Genomic DNA, 21,258 nt, shown 5'->3' on the forward strand with positions numbered 1-21,258 from the left:
ACCCCTATTGGGGACCCCACAGACCTCTTTATGGGGACCCCATAGACCCCCCTTGGGACCCACTGACCATCCTATTGGAACCCCACGGACCATCATATAGGGGACCCCCATAGACCCCCCTATTGGGGACCCCATAGACTTCCCCCCATTGGGGGTCCATATAGACCCCCCCTATTAGGGACCCCATAGACTTCCCCCCATTGGGACCCCATAGACCCCCCCTCTCCTCACTATGGGGTCACTACCGACTCCCCCATTAGGGACCCCAGAGACCCCCCCTTGGAGATCCACTAACCCCCCTATTGGACCCCACCAAACCCTCCTATTGGGGACCCCAAGACCCCCCTATTGGAGACCCCATTGACCCCCCTATTGGAGACCCCTTGACTCCCTATTGGAGATCCCATAGACCCCCTATTGGAGACCCCATAGACCCCCCCTTGGAGATCCATAGACCCCCCCCCTTGGAGATCCCATAACCTATTGGCACCCCACAGACCCCCTATTGGGAACACCATAGACCCCCCCTATTGGGACCCCAATGACCTCTATAGGGGACCCCATAGATCCCCCTATTACAGACCCCACAGACCCTCCATAGGTACCCCACTGACCCCCCCTATTAGAGACCCCAGCGTCCCCCATTAGGGACCCCATAGATCCCACCCTGTGGGACCCCATATTCGTCCCTATATGGGGGACCCCATAGATCTCCCCCATTAGGACCCCATAGACCCTCCTCCTCTATGGGGACCCCACAGACCCCCCATGTGGGACCCCTTATTGGGGGACCCCATAGACCCCCCCCTTATGGACCCCATAGACCCCCCATTAGGGACCCCATAGACCCCCCCATTAGGGACCCACAGACCCCTCCTCCTCTATGGGGGACCCCACAGACCCCCCCCCCTTTATGGACCCCATATTCTGCCCTATTGGGGACCCATAACCCCCCCCCCATTATGGACCCTTGGCCCCCCCCATTATGGACCCCATAGACCCATCCATGTGGACCCCATATTTGCCCTATTGGGGGACCCCTAGCCCCCCCCCATTAGGGACCCATAGACCCCCATTATGGACCCCATAGTCTCCCCCATGGGACCCCATATTCTGCCCTATTGGGGAACCCATCGACCCCCCATTAGGGACCCCATAGACCCCCCTCCTCTATGGGGGACCCCAGACACCCCCCCCATTATGGACCCCATAGACCCCCCCATTATGGACCCCTAGATCTCCCCCATGTGGGACCCCATATCTGCCCTATATGGGGACCCCATAGACCCCCCCATTAGGGACCCCATAGACCCCCCCATTAGGGACCCATAGACCTCCCTCCTCTATGGGGGACCATAGACACCCCCCCCAGTGGGACCCATATTCTGCCCTATTGGGGGACCCCACAGACCCCCCACTGAGGGTCTCTACAGACATTTCCCCATTGGGGACCCCACAAACCCCCCATTGGGGTCCCCTACAGACATTCCCCTATTGGGGACCCCACAAACCCCATTGGGGGGTCCCTATAACCCCCCCCCCATAGGGAACCCCACCAACTCCACTATGGGAGTCCCTACAGACATTCCCCTATTGGGGACCCCACGACCCGTATGGGGTCCCTGCAAACATTCCCTATTAAGGACCCCACAAACTCCCTAGGGGGTCCTGCAGACATTCCTATTAAGGACCCCACACATCCCCACTGAGGGTCTCTACAGACATTCCCCTATTAAGGACCCCACAAACACCCCCACTGGGGTCCCTACAGACTATCCCCCATTGGAGACCCCACAGACCCCCATGGGGGTCCCTACAAACATTCCCTATTGGGGACCCCACAGACTCCACATTAGGGGTCCTACAGACATCCCCTAAGGACCCCACAACCCCCCATTGGGGTCCCTACAGACATTCCCTATTAAGGACCCTACAAACCCTATTGGGGGTCCCTACAGACATTCCCTATTGGAGACCCCACAAACCCCTATTAGGGTTCCCTACAGACATTCCCCTATTAAGGACCCACAAACCCCCCACTGGGGTCCTAAAAAATTCCCCTATGGAGACCCCACAGACCCCATGGGGGTCCCTACAAACATTCCCCTATTGGGGACCACAAACACCCCCCATTAGGGGTCCATACAGACATCCCCTATTGGGACCCCACAAACCCCCATTGGGGGTCCCTATAACCCCCCCCCCATAGGAACCCCACCAACTCCACTATGGGGGTCCTACAGACATTTCCCTATTAAGGCCCACACAAACCCTATGGGGGTCCCTATAACCCCCCCCCAATAGGGACTCCACAGATCTCCCATTAGGGGTCCCTACAAACATTCCCCCGTTGGGACCCCACAGACCCCCCATGGGGGTCCCTATAGCCCCCCCCCCCTTACAGACCCCACAGACCCCCCATGGGGGGTCCCTACAGACATTCCCCTATTAAGGACCCCACGAACCCCCATTGGGGGTCCCTATAGCCCCCCCCCCCCTTAGAGACCCCACAAAACCCCCATTAGGTTCCCTATAACCCCCCCCCTTACAGACCCCACAGCCCCCCGGTACAGAGAACCCCAAACCCACCCCCCCCCCACATTTAGGGTGCCCCAACCCCCCTTCCAACTCTGGGATCCCCCAAATCCCACACCCCCCGAACCCCCCCCAAAACCCCCGTGCCCCTTTCCTCCCTTTTAGGGCCGCTCCCCCCCCCAAATTTAGGGCCCCCCCCCGTGCCCCTTTCCTCCCTTTTAGGGCCGCTCCCCCCCCAAATTTAGGGCCTCCCCCAAATTTAGGGTCCCCCCCCGTGCCCTTTCTCCCTTTTAGGGCCGCTCCCCCCCCAAATTTAGGGTCTCCCCCGGCCCCTTTCCTCCTTTTAGGGCCGCTCCCCCTCCCAAATTTAGACCCCCCTCCCCCAAATTTAGGGTCCCCCCCCGTTCCCCTTTCCTCCCTTTTAGGGCCGCTCCCCCCCCAAATTTAGGGTCCCCCCCGTTCCCCTTTCCTCCCTTTTAGGGCCTCCCCCCCCCCAATTTAGCCCACCCCCTCAAATTTAGGGCCCCTCCCGTGCCCCTTTCCTCCCTTTTAGGGCCGTTCCCCCCAAATTAGGCCCCCGCCCCCCGTGCCCCTTTCCCCCTTATCAGCCCCTCCAGCCCCGGGCGGCGGCTCCTTTCCCCACCCACCCCCCCCCAAAAAAAACCCCCCCCCCAAAAAAAACCCGCACAAGAGCTCACCGTGCCCGGGGGGGTTTTTGGGGTGCCGGGGGGCGGCATTTTGGGGTCGGGGGGGTCACTTTGGGGCGACCCCGCTGGGTTCTGACCTTTCCCTGCAGCTGCCGCGGGCCCGAATAACGCGGGGGGGCACAAAGGGGGGGGGCCGAGCCCGAAAGGGGGGGATTTTGGGGGGGTCCCGCCCCCGAGGGAACCCACAAAGGGCCGTGGGGGGGGGGAAAGGGGGGGGCCCCACCCCTAAAATGGGGGGGAGTTGTTGTGGTGGTTTAGGGTGGGGACGTGGGACAACCCCCCCCAAATACACACACCCCTCAGCTGCGGGGTTTGGGGGGGCCCCAGGGGAATTTGGGACCCCCCCCAGGGTGGGTTTGGGGGGTCCCGGTGTGGGTTTGGGGGGGGTCCCGACAACCCCAGGGTGGGTTTGGGGGGTCCCGGTGTGGGTTTGGGGGGTCCCGACACCCCCAGAATGGGTTTGGGGGTTCCTGGTGTGGGTTTGGGGGGCCCCGAGGGGAATTTGGGACCCCCCAGGGTGGGTTTGGGGGGTCCTCACACCCTCAGCGTGGGTTTGGGGGGTCCAGTGTGGGTTTGGGGGGTCCCGGTGTGGGTTTGGGGGGCCCGAGTGGGAATTTGGGACCCCAGGGTGGGTTTGGGGGGGGCCCGAGTGGGAATTTGGGACCCCCAGGGTGGGTCTGGGGATCCTGACACCCCCAGAGTGAATTTGGGGGGTCCCAGTGTGGGTTTGGGGCGTCCCGGTGTGGGTTTGAGGGTTCCTGGTGAGTTTGGGGGGGCCCGAGTGGGAATTTGGGACCCCGAGTGAGGGTTTGGGGGGTCCCAGTGGGGTTTGGGGGGGCCCGAGGGGGAATTTGGGACCCCCCAGGGGGGGTTTGGGGGGTCCCACTGTGGTTTTGAGGGGTCCCGACACCCAGGGTGAGTTTGGGGGGTCCCAGTGTGGGTTTGGGGGGTCCCACTGTGGGTTTGGGGGTCCCGACACCCCCAGGGGGTTTGGGGGGTCCCAGTGTGGGTTTGGGGGGTCCCACTGTGGGTTTGGGGGTCCCGACACCCCAGGGTGGGTTTGGGGGGACCCGAGTGGGAATTTGGGACCCCAGGTGGGTCTGGGGGTCCTGACACCCTCAGAGTGAATTTGGGGGTCTCAGTGTGGGTTTGGGGGGTCCCGGTGTGAGTTTGGGGGGTGAGTGGGATTTGGGGGACTCGAGTGGGAATTTGGGACCCCCAGGTGGGTTTGGGGGGTCCCAGTGTGGGTCTGGGGGGTCCCGAGGGGGATTTGGGACCCCAGGATAAGTTTGGGGGGTTCCTGGTGGGGCTTTGGGGGGGCCCGAGTGGGAATTTGGGACCCCCCAGGGAAGTTTGGGGGGTCCTGACACCCCCAGGGTGAGTTTTGGGAGTCCCGGTGAGGGTTTTGGGGGGGACACCCCCAGAATGGGTTTGGGGGTTCCTGTGTGGGTTGGGGGTTCCTGACATCCCCAGGGTGGGTTTGGGGGGTCCCGAGTGGGAATTTGGGACCTCCAGGGTGGGTTTGGGGGGTCACAGTGTGGGTTTGGGGGGTCCTGACACCCCCAGGGTGAGTTTGGGGGGTCTCGGTGTGGGTTGGGGGGTCCGGGTGGGATTTTGGGACGTCCAGGGTGGGTTGGGGGGTCACAGTGTGGGTTGGGGGGTCCCGACACCCCAGTGGGTTTGGGAGGTGCCGGTGTGGGTTTGGGGGTCCCAGTGGGGTTTGGGCATCCCAAACCCCCAGTGTGGCTTTTGGGGTCCTTGGACCCCCAGTGTGGTTTTGGGGGGGTTTCAAACCCCCAGGTCGGTTTGGGGGGGTCCCAAGGTGGGTTTGGGGGTCCCTGGACCCCCCGGATTGGTTTTGGGGGGGTTTCAACACCCCCCGGTCGTTTGGGGGGGTCCCAAGGTAGGTTTGGAGGTCCCTGGACCCCCCGGGTTGGTTTCGGGGGGTCCCGACACCCCCAGCGTGGGTTTGAGGGGTCTCGGTGTGAGTTTGGGGGGTCCCGGTGTGGGTTTGGGGGGGTCCCGACACCCCCCGGGTTGGGTTTTGGGGGTCCCGGTGTGGTTTGGGGGGGTTCCCGACCCCCCGGTTGGGTTTGGGGGTCCCGGTGTGGGTTTGGGGGGGTCCCGACACCCCCAGGGTGGGTTTGGGGGATCCCAGTGTGGGTTTGGAGGGGTCCCGACACCCCCCGGGTTGGGTTTTGGGGGTCCCGGTGTGGGTTTGGGGGGGTCCTGACACCCCCAGGGTGGGTTTGGGGGTTCCTGGTGTGGGTTTGGGGGGGTCCTGACACCCCCAGAGTGGGTTTGGGTGGTCCCTATACCCCCCCAGTGTGAGGTTTGGGGGTTCCCACCACCGCCGGGGTGGATTTGGGGGTGTCCCTCCCCCTCCCTCCCCCCCCCCTGGATTTTGGGGGCCCCCCAAAAACCACAAACGCGACGATCGGTGCAAAACGGCCCCGCTTTGATCCCGCCGACAGAGACACACCCCGGCCCCAATTTGGGGCCGAAAAGAGACCGAAAACACACCAAACCCCCCCCAAAACCCCAGGGGGGGACCCCAAAACCCCCCATTGGGGTGGGGGGCACCCCAAAACCCCCGATTTGGGGTATTGGGGTGGGGGGGGTGTCTCACATCATTTTGCAGCAGCGCTGCTTCTCCGCCCGCCTCCTCGCCGGGGCCGTCAGGCGGAGCAAAGGGGGTCCTCCGGGGTCCCCCCGAGTCCCCAGCGCCCCAAAACCCCCGGGGGGGTCTCCGGGGGGTCCGGGGCCCCCCCTAAGGGGGTGTCGGGGGTTCGGGGGGGGTCGTCGAGTCGCGGTCGCTGCGTTTTGGCGGCCGCGCGGAGCCGCGTGAGATCGGCCAGGGTGTGTTGGGGGCACCGGTCCCCCCCTCCTCCTCCTCCTCCTCCTCCTCCTCCGGCCGGGGGCGCGGGGGGGCTCCGGGGGGTGCTGGGGGGGGCACCGGTCCCCCCCGACACCCCCGGGGGCGAGGGGACACCGCCGAGCCGTTGCGGGGGAGGGGGCTCGGGGGGTCCGCGGGGGAGGGCACCGAGGGGTCCTGGGGGAAGGGAGAGGGGACACGGTGGCACCAAGGCGGGGGAGGGGGAGGGGGTGGGGACCCCCCGGTGGCACCAGGACAGGGGGACCCTCACCCTGATCCCCCCCCCCGGTGTCACCAGAACATGGGGACCCTCCTCCAGTGTCCCCAGCCCCCAGGACCCTCACCCTGATCCCCCTCCCCCCCCCGTGTCACCAGGACAGGGGACCCTCCCTCCAGTGTCCCCCAGGACCCTCACCCTGATCCCCCCTTGGTGTCACCAGGACAGGGGGACCCTCACCCTGATCCCCCCCAGTGTCCCCAGTCCCCCCCAGGACCCTCACCCCAATTTCCCCCCCTTGGTGTCACCAGAACATGGGGACCCTCCCTCCAGTGTTCCCAGGAAGAGGGACCCTCACCTGATCCCCCCAGTGTCCCCACTGTCCCCAACCTCCCAGGACCCTCACCCTGATCCCCCCCCTTGGTGTCACCAGGACTTGGGGACCCTCCCTCCAGTGTCCCCCAGGACCCTCACCCCAATTTCCCTCCTTGGTGTACCAGGACAGGGGAACCTCCCTCCAGTGTCCCCACTGCCCCAACCCCCCAGGATCTCACCCCAATTCCCCCCCCTTCAGTGTCCCCCCCCCCTGGGGACCCTCACCCCAACCCCTCCAGTGACTCCCAGTGTCACCACAATCCACCCAGTGACTCCCAGTGCACCCCAACCCCTCCAGTAGCTCCAGTGTCACCCCAATCCCACCAGGACTCCCAGTGTCCCCACACCCCCCTGGGGACCTCACTCCAATCCCCCCAGTGACTCCCAGTGTCACCCCAAATCCCCAGTGACTCCAGTGTCACCTTCATCCCCCAGTGACTCCCAGTGTCCCCCAACCCCCCAGTGACTCCCAGTGTCCCACTCCCCTGGGGACCCAATTCCTGATTCCTCCAGTGGCTCCCAGTGCCACCCTGATCCCCCCAGTAGCTCCCAGTGTCACCCCACTCCCCCCCCAGTGACTCCTGGTGTCACCAACCCCCTGGGGACCCAATTCCCCCCTCCCAGTGACTCCCAGGTCACCCCACTCCCCCCCAGTGATTCTGGTGTCACCTTCATCCCCCCAGTGACTCCCAGTGTCCCCACTCCCCTGGGGACCCAATTCCTGCTCCCCCCAGTGACTCCCAGTGTTACCCCAAACCCTCCCAGTGACTTCTGGTGTCACCTTCATCCCCCCAGTGGCTCCCAGTGTCATCCCAACCCCCCCAGTGACTCCCAGTGTCACCTTCATCCCCCAGGACTCCAGTGTCACCCCAAACCCACCCAGTGACTCCCAGTGTCACACCCCCTGGGGCCCCTCACCTGGTGTCCCATCCCCTGGGACCCTCTCCTTGATGCCACGTGTCCCCCCTGTCCCTGTCCCCACTGTCCCACCCCCGGTGTCCCCCCACTGTCCCCCATGTCCCTCACCTCTCCGTGCCGGTGCCACATGTCTGTGCCATCCCTGTCCCTGTCCCTGTCCCCACTGTCCCCCACTGTCCCCCATGCCCTCACCTTCCGTGCCGGTGCCACGTGTCCGTGCCATCCCCCTGTCCCTGTCCCTGTCCCCACTGTCCCCCAATGTCCCCATTATCCCACCCTGGTGTCCCTCATCTCCGTGCCGGTGTCTCATGTCCGTGCCATCCCTGTCCTGTCCCTGTCCCTGTCCCCACTGTCCCACCCCATTATCCCACCCAGTGTCCCTCACCTCTCTGCTGTGGCACATGCTGTGCCCTCCCCGTCCCTGTCCCGGTCCCTGTCCCTGTCCCCACTGTCCCACCCCTTTATCCCACCCCCGTGTCCCTACCTCTCCGTGCCGGGTCGTGTCTGTGCCATCCCTGTCCCTGTCCCCACTGTCCCCCCATGTCCCTCACCTCGCCGTGCGGTGCCTCATGTCCGTGCCGTCCCTGTCCCTGTCCCTGTCCCTGTCCCTGTCCCTGTCCCCACTGTCCCACCCTGGTGTCCCCCCACTGTCCCCCATGTCCCTCACCTCTCCATGCCGGTGCCTCGTGTCTGTGCCGTCCCGGTCCCTGTCCCTGTCCCTGTCCCTGTCCCCACTGTCCCCATTATCCCACCCTGGTGTCCCTCACCTCTCCCTGCCAGTGCCTCGTGTCCGTGCCATCCCTGTCCCTGTCCCTGTCCCCACTGTCCCCTCATTGTCCCCCATGTCCCCCATGTCCCTCACCTCTCCGTGCCGGTGCCTCGTGTCGGTGCCGTCCCTGTCCCTGTCCCTGTCCCTGTCCCCACTGTCACACCTGGTGTCCCCCCATTGTCCCCCATGTCCCTCACCTCTCTGTGCCGGTGCCACATGTCTGTGCCATCCCTGTCCCTGTCCCCACTGTCCCACCTGGTGTCCCCCCATTGTCCCCCATGTCCCTCACCTCTCCGTGCCGGTGCCTCGTGTCGTGCCGTCCCTGTCCCTGTCCCTGTCCCCACTGTCCCACCCTGGTGTCCCCCCATGTCCCTCACCTCTCCGTGCCGGTGCCTCGTTGTCTGTGCCATCCCTGTCCCTGTCCCTGTCCTGTCCCTGTCCCCACTGTCCCCATTATCCACCCTGGTGTCCCTCACCTCTCCGTGCCGGTGCCTCGTGTCGTGCGTCCCTGTCCCTGTCCCTGTCCCTGTCCCTGTCCCCACTGTCCCACCCCATTATCCCACCCGGTTGTCCCTCACTCTCCGTGCCGGTGCCTGGTGTCGGTGCCGTCCCTGTCCCTGTCCTCGTCCTCGCTGTCCCCGCGCCCCCTCGCTGCCACACGATGGCTCTCGCTCGTGCTCCTCCGGTAGAGGCTGGAGCGCTCGGACACGCTCACCCTGCGCAACCTTCCTGCCAGCAGGAATCCGGGATGGAGCGGCACCCCGGAGCGGCACCGGGGGGGCACCGGGCAGGGAGGGACCCAGGGCCAGAAGGGAAGGACTCGGAGCTGGACACTGGGATTTGGGATCACTGGATGGATGGGAGGGGAAGGACCAGGAGCTGGGACACTGGGATTTGGGATCACTGGATGGAGATGGGAGGGGAGGACCTGGATCGGGACACTGAGACTCCAGTTAATGGGATGGGAAGGATTTGGAGTTGGGACATGGGATTTGGAGCACTGGGGAGATGGGAGGGGAAGGACACGGATCTGGGACACGGGGACTCCAGCTGATGGGATGGGAAGGACCCAGAGCTGGGACACTGGGATTCGGGGTCACCTGATGGAGAGGGATGGGAAGGACTGGATCTGGGACACTGGGATTTGGGATCACTGGTTAATGGGATGGGAAGGACGTGGATCTGGGACACTGGGACTCAATGGGATGGGAAGGCCCTGGATCTGGAATCACTGGGACTCAATGGGGTGGGAAGGCCCTGGATCTGGGACACTGGGATTCAGGATCACTGGATGGTAATGGGATGGGAAGGCCCTGGATCTGGGACACTGGGATTCAGGATCACTGGGACTCAATGGGGTGGGAAGGCCCTGGATCTGGGATCACTGGGACTCAGTGGGGTGGGAAGGCCCTGGATCTGGGACATTGGGACTCCAGTTAAAGGGATGGGAAGGCCCTGGATCTGGGATCACTGAGACTCAATGGGTGGGAAGGCCCGGATCTGGGATCACTGGGACTCCAGTTAATGGATGGAGGACACGGATCTGGGATCACTGGGACTCAATGGGATGGGAAGGCCCTGGATCTGGGATCACTGGGACTCAATGGATGGAAGGCCCTGGATCTGGATCACTGGGACTCAATGGGGTGGGAAGGCCCTGGATCTGGACACTGGGACTCCAGTTAATGGGGTGGGAAGGCCCTGGATCTGGGATCACTGGACTCAATGGGATGGGAAGGCCCTGGATCTGGAATCACTGGGACTCAATGGATGGGAAGGCCCTGGATCTGGGATCACTGGGACTCCAGTTAATGGGATGGGAAGGCCCTGGATCTGGGATCACTGGACTCAATGGGGTGGGAGGCCCTGGATCTGGGATCACTGGGACTCCAGTTAAGGGAGGGAGGCCCTGGATCTGGGATCACTGGGACTCCAGTTAATGGGATGGAAGGCCTGGATCTGGGACACTGGGACTCAATGGATGGGAAGGCCCTGGATCTGGAATCACTGGGACTCAATGGGGTGGGAAGGCCCTGGATCTGGGACACTGGGATTCAGGACACTGGATGGTAATGGGATGGGAAGGCCCTGGATCTGGGACACTGGGATTCAGCATCACTGGGACTCAATGGGTGGGAAGGCCCTGGATCTGGGATCACTGGGACTCCAGTTAAAGGGATGGGAAGGCCCTGGATCTGGGATCACTGGGACTCAATGGGTGGGAAGGCCCTGGATCTGGGATCACTGGGACTCAATGGGGTGGGAAGGCCTGGATCTGGGATCACTGGGACTCAATGGGGTGGGAAGGCCCTGGATCTGGGATCACTGGGACTCAGTGGGGTGGGAAGGCCCTGGATCTGGGATCACTGGGACTCATGGGGTGGGAAGGCCCTGGATCTGGGACACTGGGATTCAGGATCACTGGATGGTAATGGGATGGGAAGGCCCTGGATGGACACTGGGATTCGATCACTGGGACTCAATGGGGTGGGAAGGCCCTGGATCTGGGACACTGGGACTCAATGGGGTGGGAAGGCCCTGGATCTGGGACACTGGGACTCCCAGTTAATGGATGGGAAGGCCCTGGATCTGGGATCACTGGGACTCAATGGGGTGGGAAGGCCCTGGATCGGGATCACTGGGATCAATGGGGGAAGGCCGTGGATCTGGGACACTGGGACTCAATGGGGTGGGAAGGCCCTGGATCTGTCCCCTCCGGGCTCACCCACCGCGGCTGCCGGCGCTGGAGTGCGGCGCTGGAGGAGGGATTTGTGCTTCTCCTGGGATTTCATGAGCGCGTGTTTGTGCTTCAGCTCCAGCAGCTTGGCCCGAATCCTCGTCACCACACACGTCTGGGGGGACACCCTGGGTCACCCGGGTCACCTGAACCCCCCAGGGCCACCCCCGACCCCAAAAAATAAACCCAACCCACCAGGGGCGTTCTCCAGCAGGATTTGGCGCCCAGGTCGGCGCCGTGAGCCACCAGAGCTCCACCAGCTGCACCTGGAGGGGGGAAAAATGGGGGAAAATGGGAAAAAGGAAAAACGGGATGGAGAGGCGGGAAAAGCGGTGGGGGGATCACTGGATGGAGACAGGGTGGGAAGAGCTGGATCTTGGACACTGGATTTGGGAGCACTGGATAAGGGATGGGAAGTACCTGGATCGGGACACTGGGATTCCAGTTAAGGGATGGGAAGGACCTGGATCTGGGACACTGGGATTTGGGATCACTGGATGGAGATGGGAGGGGAAGGGCCTTGGATCTGGGACACTGGGATTTGGATCACTGGATGGAGATGGGAGGGGAAGGGCCTGGATCTGGGACACTGAATTTGGGATCACTGGATGGAGATGGGATGGGAAGGGCCTGGATCTGGGACACTGGGATTTGGGATCACTCGGTATGGGATGGGAAGGACCCGGATCTGGGACACTGGGACTCCAGTTGATGGGATGGGAAGGACCCAGAGCTGGGACACTGGGATTGGGATCACTGGATACAGAGGATGGGAAGGACCTGGATCTGGGACACTGGGATTTGGGATCACTGGATGGAAATGGGATGGAAGGATGGGATCTGGACACTGGGATTCCAGTTAATGGGATGGGAAGGACCCAGAGCTGGACAAGGGATTTGGGATCACTGGATACAGATGGGAGGAAGGACCTGGATCTGGGACACTGGGATTGGGATCACTGGATGGAAATGGATGGGAAGGCCCTGGATCTGGGACACTGGGACTCCAGTTAATAGGATGGGAAGGACCCAGAGCTGGGACACCGGGATTCAGGATCACTGGATGGAGATGGGATGGGAAGGACCAGGAGCTGGGACGTGGGATTTGGGATCACTGGATGGAGATGGGATGGGAAGACCCAGAGCTGGGACACTGGATTTGGGATCACTGGATGGAGAGGGATGGGAAGGACCTGGACGGACACTGGGACTCCAGTTGGATGGGATGGGAAGGACCCAGAGCTGGGACATCTGGATTTGGGATCACTGGATGGAGGGGGACGGGAAGGCCTGGATCTGGACACTGGATTTGGGATCACTGGATGGAAATGGGATGGGAAGACTTGGATCTGGGACACTGGGATTCCAGTTAATGGGATGGGAAGACCCAGAGCTGGACACTGGGATTCAGGATCACTGGATGGAGATGGGATGGGAAGGAGTTGGATCTGGGACACTGGGACTCCAGTTAAGAGATGGGAAGGACCCAGAGCTGGGACACTGGACTCTCCAGTTGATGGATGGGAAGGACCCAGAGCTGGACACTGGGATTTGGGATCACTGGATGGAGATGAGTGGAAGGAACGACCCTAGGAGGATGATGTGTGATGGTGGGAAGAAAGAACAAGAGTTCACGAGGCCGAAGAACAGGAATGACCCTCAGAAGTTTATGATGGTGATGATGGTGGGAAGAAAGAAAAAGAGTTCACGAGAGGAAGAACAGGAAGGACCCCTCAGGAGTTGATGATGACGGTGGAAGAAAGGACAAGAGTTCGCGAGGCCGAAGAACAGGAACGACCCCTCAAATTCCCCCCAATTGAAGGCCACGCCCCCTAAACTCCTCCCGTTCCGAATATTAAAAATGCACATTGCAATAATAGAATATTCACGCGGTGTGTGACGCAATTCCTTGGCAAAAACGGTACTAAAATTCCAGCTGGGAGTTGCCGGGACGAAGCGTTTTCGTCCGGGATGACCCGTAATCAATTAAGATGCCTCCTGCTCGTTAGACTGGAAACTTTCTGAGCAGTTTCTCCGTCCCTGCCCTTTTTTTGGGGGGGGGGGGGGGGCACAAAAGTGGCCTCACTGTCCCCAGCAGGCCGCGGCGTGGAGGGGCTGCCAGCCGTCCTCGTCCCGGCAGTCGGTGCCGGCGCGGGCTCCAGGAGCAGCTCGGCCGCTTCCAGGTACCCGTTGGCTGCTGCCACGTGAGCTGGGGAATGGGGACACACAGACACAGAGACGAGTTGGGGGGACACAGAGATGAGCGGGGGACAGCTCAGGGGTCGGTGGCCCCTCGGGGAGGGGGGTGTCACTCGCGCTCACCAAGGTGGCTCCGTGTCCCCGCGGCGCGTCCAGGTCGGCGCCCGCCCGCGCCAGCTCCCGGATTTCCCGATCATGGAGCGCTCCGTGGCGGCCCGAGCCTCCTCGATGCGCCTGGGTGATCCCTGGTGGGAAACGGGAAGGGGACGGGTGACGGAGCGACCCCGGTGGCCCCCCGGCGCCGTCATTCCCGTCGCCGTTCCCGGTTTTCCGCTCAACCGGCTCGCCATGGCGCTCTCCAGGAAATCCAGTGGCCTCGTCCTCGCACAGGTCGAGGGAATGTTCCCGTCGGAATTCACGGCCAGCAGGTCGGCGCCGCTGGCCGGGACATCCCGAGGGTCAGGAAACGCCCCCCGGGGGGGTCACCCCGGGGTTCCGTCCCCATCCCGGCGATTCCCGCGGTACCGTTGGATGAGCAGCTGGACCAGGCGGAGGTGGCCGCAGGTGGCGGCGGCGTGGAGGGGCGTCCACAGCGCTGTTGTCCCGGGAATTCACGTCGGCGCCGGCGTCCAGCAGCACGGACACCACGGGGCCGGAGTCGTCGATGCAGCACTGGGAATGGGGCGAGGTTGGGATGGGTCGGGATGGGCCGGGAATGCCGTGGATAGCCCGGGGATGGAGGTGGGAAGGGGGTGATGGAGCGGGATGGGATGGGATGGATGGGGTGGGATGGGATGGGATGGGATGGGGTGAGATGGGATTGGGATGGATGGGATGGGATGGGATGGGATGGGGGTGCTGGTTAAGGGATGGGAAGGAGGGGAGATGGGATGTTGGGATTTGGGATCACCTGATGGAGATGGGGTGGGAACGACACGGATGGGACACCAGGATCCAGCACTGCAAATTAATGGGATGGAAGGACCTGGATCTGGGACACTGGGATTTGGGATCACTGGATGGAGAGGGATGGGAAGGACCTGGATCTGGGACACTGGGATTCCGGTTAATGGGATGGAAGGACCCAGAGCTGGGACACTGGGATTTGGGATCACTGGATAATGGAATGGGAAGGGCCTGGATCTGGGACACTGGGATTTGGGATCACTGGTTAATGGGATGGGAAGGACCTGGATCTGGGACACTGGGATGTGGCAGCACTGGTTAAGGGATGGGAAGGACCTGGATCTGGGACACTGGGATTTGGGATCACTGGTTAATGGGAGGGAAGGACCTGGATCTGGGACACAGGGCCTGGGATCACCAAACAGAACTGGGATGGAAGGATTTGGCTCTGGGATTTGGCACCCTGAGCTCGGATCTGGAACACTGGGATCTGGGATCACTGGTTAACAGGATGGGAAGGACTCGGATGTGGGAACACCTGGATCTGGAACACCTGGATCTGGGAACACCAGGATCTGGGAACACCTGATGGAGCCGGGATGGAAAACACTCGGTCTGGGACACTGGGATCTGGGATCACTGGTTAACAGGATGGGAAGGACCCGGATCTGGGAACACCAGAACCCTCGATCCAGGACTGGAATCTGGCATCACCAGATGGAGCTGGGATGGAAACACCTGGAGCTGGGACACCAGGACCGTGATTAATGGAATGGGAATCACCTGGATCCGGGAAAGGGATCTGGGATCAGTGGTTAACAGGATAGGAAGGACCTGGATCTGGGAACACCAGGATCTGGGATCACTGGTTAACAGGAGGGAAGGACCTGGATCTGGGAACACCAGGATCTGGGATCACTGGTTAACAGGATGGGAAGGACCTGGATCTGGGAACACCAGGATCTGGGATCACCTGATGGAGCCAGGATGGAAAAGACCCAGATCTGGGACAACAAGAACAATGCTGATGGGATGGAGGACCGGATCTGGGATATCAGGATCTGGGATCACTGGTTAACGGATGGGAGGGACCTGGATCTGGGATATCAGGATCTGGATCAGTGGTTAATGGGATGGGAAGGACCTGGATCTGGGAACACCAGGATATGGGATCACCTGACGGAGCCAGGATGGAAAAACCCAGATCTGGGACACCAGGATCAATGCTGATGGTGGGAAGGATCTGGATCTGGGATATCAGGATCTGGGATCAGTGTTAACAGGATGGGAAGGACCTGGATCTGGGATATCAGGATCTGGGATCACTGGCTAACAGGATGGAAGGACCTGGATCTGGAAACACCAGGATCTGATCAGTGGTTACAGGATGGGAAGGACCTGATCTGGGACACTGGGATCTGGGATCACTGTTAACAGGATGGGAAGGACCTGGATCTGGGAACACCCAGGATCTGGGATCAGTGGTTAACAGGATGGGAAGGACCTGGATCTGGGAACACGGGATCTGGGATCAGGGTTAACAGGATGGGAAGGACCTGGATCGGGAACACCGGGATCTGGGATCAGTGGTTAACAGGATGGGAAGGACCTGGATCTGGGAACACCAGGATCTGGGATCAGTGGTTAACAGGATGGGAAGGACCTGGATCTGGGAACACTGGGATCTGGGATCAGTGGTTAACAGGATGGGAAGACCTGGATCTGGGAAACACCGGGATCTGGGATCAGTGGTAACAGGATGGGAAGGACCTGGATCTGGGAACACCAGGATCTGGGATCACCATGATGGAGCCAGGATGGAAAAGACCCAGATTGGACAACAAGAACAATGCTGATGGGATGGGAGGGACCGGATCTGGGATATCAGGATCTGGGATCACTGGTTAACGGGATGGGAGGTACCTGGATCTGGGATATCAGGATCTGGGGGATCAGTGGTTAAGGGATGGGAAGGACCTGGATCTGGGAACACAGGATCTGGGATCACCCAATGGAGCCAGGATGGAAAAGACCCAGATCTGGACACCAGGATCAATGCTGATGGGATGGGGAAGGACTGGATCTGGGAACACCGGATATGGGATCAGTGGTTAACAGGATGGGAAGGACCTGGATCTGGGATATCAGGATCTGGGATCAGTGGTTAACAGGATGGGAAGGACCTGGATTGGGAACACAGGGATCTGGGATCAGGGTTAACAGGATGGGAAGGACCTGGATCTGGGAACACGGGATCTGGGATCAGTGGTTAACAGGATGGGAAGGACCTGGATCTGGGATATCAGGATCTGGGATCAGGGTTAACAGGATGGGAAGACGGAATCTGGGAACACCAGGATCTGGGATCAGTGGTTAACAGGATGGGAAGGACCTTGATCTGGACACGGGATCTGGGATCACTGTTAACAGGATGGGAAGGACCTGGATCTGGGAACACCAGGATCTGGGATCACTGGTTAACAGGATGGGAAGGATCTGGATCTGGGATATCAGGATCTGGGATCAGTGGTTAACAGGATGGGAAGGACCTGGATCTGGGAACACCGGGATCTGGGATCAGTGGTTAACAGGATGGGAAGGACCTGGATCTGGGATATCAGGATCTGGGATCAGGGTTAACAGGATGGGAAGGACCTGGATCTGGGAACACCAGGATCCAGCACTGCAAAATAATGGGATGGGAAGGACTGGATCTGGGACACTGGGACTCAGTTAATGGTGGGAAGGCCCTGGATCTGGGACACTGGGATTGGGTCACTGGATGGAGATGGGATGGGAAGGACTTGGACTGGGACATTGGGACTTCAGTGATGGGATGGGAAGGATGCAGAGCTGGAACACTGGGATTTGGATCACTGGATGGAGATGAGATGGGAAGGACCCGGATCTGGGACAACTGGGATCTGGGATCAGTGGTTAACAGGATGGGAAGGACCTGGATCTGGGAACACCAGGATCTGGGATCACTGGTTAACAGGATGGGAAGGATTTGGATCTGGGCACTGGGATCTGGGAGCACGTTAACAGGATGGGAAGGACCTGGATCTGGGACACTGGATCTGGGATCAGTGGTTAACAGGATGGGAAGGACCCGGATCTGGGATATCAGGATCTGGGATCAGTGGGATCTGGGATCAGTGGTTAACAGGATGGGAAGGCCCTGGATCTGGGACACTGAGATCTGGGATCACTGGATGGAAATGGGATGGGAAGGACCCGGATCTGGGATATCAGGATCTGGGATCAGTGGGATCTGGGATCAGTGGTTAACAGGATGGGAAGGCCCTGGATCTGGGACACTGGGATCTGGGATCAGTGGTTAACAGGATGGAAGGATGGATCTGGGATATCAGGATCTGGGATCAGTGGTTAACAGGATGGAAGGACCCGGATCTGGGAACACAGGGATCTGGGATCAGTGGTTAACGGATGGGAAGGACCTGGATCTGGGAACACCGGGATCTGGGATCACTGGTTAACAGGATGGGAGGACCTGGATCTGGGATATCAGGATCTGGGATCAGTGGTTAACAGGATGGGAAGGACCTGGATCTGGGAACACCAGGATCTGGGATCAGTGGTTAACAGGATGGAAGGAACTGGATCTGGGAACACCTGGATCTGGGATCAGTGGTTAACAGGATGGGAAGGAACTGGATCTGGGAACACCGGGATCTGGGATCACTGGTTAACAGGATGGGAAGGAACTGGATCTGGGAACACCGGGATCTGGGATCAGTGGTTAATAGGATGGGAAGGACCTGGATCTGGAACACAGGGATCTGGGATCACTGGTTAACAGGATGGGAAGGAACTGGATCTGGGATATCAGGATCGGGATCAGTGGTTAACAGGATGGGAAGGACCTGGATCTGGGAACACAGGGATCTGGGATCAGTGGTTAACAGGATGGGAAGGACCCGGATCTGGGACACTGGGATTTGGGATCAGTGGTTAACAGGATGGGAAGGACCTGGATCTGGGATATCAGGATCTGGGATCAGTGGTTAACAGGATGGGAAAGACCTGGATCTGGGATCACTGGGATCTGGGATCAGTGGTTAACAGGATGGGAAGGACCTGGATCTGGGACACTGGGATCTGGGATCAGTGGTTAACAGGATGGGAAGGACCTGGATCTGGGATCAGTGGGATCTGGGATCAGTGGTTAACAGGATGGGAAGGCCCTGGATCTGGGAACACCAGGATCGGGATCAGTGGTTAATGGGATGGGAAGGACCCGGATCTGGGAACACTGGGATCTGGGATCAGTGGTTAACAGGATGGGAAGGACCTGGATCTGGGAACACCAGGATCTGGGGTCACGGGGTCAGAATTCCCGGGGCTGACCCCGGTACCTGGTGCAGGGCCGTCAGTCCCTCGTTGCACAGGTCGGGGCTGATCCCGCTCCAGGAACTGCCGCACTGGGAAGCGACGGGATGGGAATGCGGGAGCTGCCACCGGCACCGGGGATCCGACGGCATTCCCGAGATTCCCAGGGAAACCCCCGCGCATCCCAACGGAACCACCGGGGATCCCAAGGGCACTCCCAAGGATCCCAAGGGCACTCCCAAGGATCCCAAGGGCACTCCCAAGGATCCCATGGAACCATGGAGAATCCCAAGGGAACCACTGAGTATCCCTAAAGCACTTCCAAGGATTCCAGTGGCACTCCCAAGGATCCCAATGGAACCATGGAGAATCCCAGTGGAACCACTGAGAATCCCAAGGGCACTTCCAAGGATTCCAGTGGAACCATGGAGAATCCCAATGGAACCGTGGAGAATCCCAATGGAACCACAGAGAATCCCAATGGCACTTCCAAGGATTCCAATGGCACTGCCGAGCATCCCAAGGGAACCATGGAGAATCCCAATGGAACCATAGAGAATCCCAAGGGTACTTCCAAGGATTCCAGTGGCACTGCCAAGCATCCCAAGGATCCCGTAGCAGCATCCCAATGGAACCCCCAAGTATCCCAATAGCACTTCCAAGGATTCCAGTGGCACTCCCAAGGATCCCAATGGAACCATGGAGAATCCCAATGGAACCACAGATCACCCCAAGGGCACTTCCAAGGATTCCAATGGCACTGCCAAGAATCCCAAGGATCCCAGCAGCATCCCAATGGAACCATGGAGAATCCCAATGGAACCATAGAATCCCAATGGCACTTCCAAGGATTCCAGTGGCACTGCCAAGGATCCCAAGGGAAACCATGGAGAATCCCAATGGAACCACAGAGAATCCCAAGGGCACTTCCAAGGATTCCAGTGGCACTGCCAAGCATCCCAGGGATCCCAGCAGCATCCCAATGGAACCATGGAGAATCCCAATGGAACCACAGAGAATCCCAAAGGCACTTCCAAGGATTCCATTGGCAATCCCAACCATCCCAATGGAACCATGGAGAATCCAAGGGAACCACTGAGCACCCCAGTGGCACTTCCAAGGATTCCAGTGGCACTGCCAAGCATCCCAATGGAACCATGGAGAATCCCAGCGGAACCACAGAGAATCCCAATGGCACTTCCCAGGATTCCAATGGCACTCTTGAGCATCCCAGGGATCCCAGCAGCATCCCAATGGAACCCCCAAGTATCCCAATAGCACTTCCAAGGATTCCAATGGTATTCCCAAGCTCCCAATGGAACCATGGAGAATCCCAATGGAACCATGGAGAATCCCAATGGAACCATGGAGAATCCCAAAGGAACCATGGAGAATCCCAAGGGCACTTCCAAGGATTCCAGTGGCACTGCCAAGGATTCCAGTGGCACTTCCAACCATCCCAATGGAACCATGGAGAATCCCAATGGAACCATGGAGAATCCCAAGGGCACTTCCAGGGATTCCAGTGGCACTCCCGAGCATCCCAGGGATCCCAGCAGCATCCAATGGACCATGGAGAATCCCAATGGAACCACAGAGAATCCCAAGGGCACTTCCACGGATTTCAATGGCACTCCCAACCATCCCAATGGAACCATGGGGATCCCAACGGAACCACGGAGAATCCCAATGGCACTTCCAAGGATTCCAGTGGCACTGCCAAGCATCCCAAGGATCCCAGCAGCATCCAATGGAACCCCAAGTATCCCAATAGCACTTCCAAGGATTCCAGTGGCACTCCCAAGGATCCCAATGGAACCATGGAGAATCCCAATGGAACCACAGAGAATCCCAATGGCACTTCCAAGGATTCCAGTGGCACTCCCAAGGATTCCAGTGGCACTCCCAAGGATTCCAGTGGCACTCCCAACCATCCAATGGAACCATGAAGAATTCCAACGGAACCACAGATCACCCAAGGGCACTTCCAGGGATTCCAGTGGCAATCCCGAGCATCCAGGGATCCCAGCAGCATCCAATGGAACCCCCAAGTATCCCAATATCCAAGGATCCCAACAGACACCGTGGGCATTCCCGAGCATCCCCGGCCCCGCCGAGGATCCGGCACCGCCGCATTCCACGCCCCCGGAAAAAGCGGGATCCAGGCCCCCACACGCCCCGGCCTGGCCTCCCACTCCTTCCCAGGGAATAGTTAGGAGCCAAAAAAAAATCAGGATTGCATTTCCCGCCCCGATTTTTTTTGGGGGGAATTCCGGGAAACTCCCCCCCGACACACACACCCACCCACCTTCCTCGGCGTCGTGCGGGCGGCGCCAGGAGTGAGCTGGCGGGAACGTCACCCCTTCCCGGGAATTCCAGGGCCGCCGCTGCTGCGCGCTCTTCCTCCTCCTGCCCCCCCTCTTCCTCTCGGCTCCGCCTTCGTTCCCGGCGCCTCCTTTTCCGCCTGCGCCCACTTCTTGAGCTGCTTGCTGTGCCGCCGTTTCTGGGCGTGGGAGCCGCTCCGGGGTGCTGAGCCGGGACACCGCCGGCATCTCCGCAGCAGCTCCGCGTGCTCCGCCATGGCCGAATCACCATCCCTGGTGAAGGGCGCCGCCTCCCGCCGCCGGGAAGGAGCCGTGGGGAGACGCGGCTCCGCCAGCAGCATCA

General features: G+C 60.5%; 1 protein-coding gene across 1 annotated transcript; it reads right to left on the reverse strand.

Annotated features, from left to right (window-relative positions):
* Positions 1–5,940: 5,940 nt before the first annotated feature.
* On the reverse strand, positions 5,941–21,257 carry PPP1R16A (protein phosphatase 1 regulatory subunit 16A). Its single transcript, XM_032700491.1, is given in 19 exon segments — positions 5,941–6,294; positions 8,873–8,886; positions 9,012–9,126; positions 11,126–11,231; positions 11,233–11,249; positions 11,329–11,477; positions 13,059–13,069; positions 13,220–13,289; positions 13,292–13,342; positions 13,446–13,523; positions 13,526–13,566; positions 13,672–13,770; positions 13,858–13,922; positions 13,924–14,004; positions 18,618–18,669; positions 18,671–18,805; positions 20,952–21,104; positions 21,106–21,151; positions 21,154–21,257. Coding segments are annotated over 19 exon segments (1,668 nt in total). The 5' UTR covers position 21,257; the 3' UTR covers positions 5,941–6,012.
* Position 21,258: the final 1 nt, after the last annotated feature.

The sequence above is a fragment of the Chiroxiphia lanceolata genome, chromosome 1 (assembly GCF_009829145.1).
Source record: "Chiroxiphia lanceolata isolate bChiLan1 chromosome 1, bChiLan1.pri, whole genome shotgun sequence".
NCBI classification, from domain to species: Eukaryota; Metazoa; Chordata; class Aves; order Passeriformes; family Pipridae; genus Chiroxiphia; species Chiroxiphia lanceolata.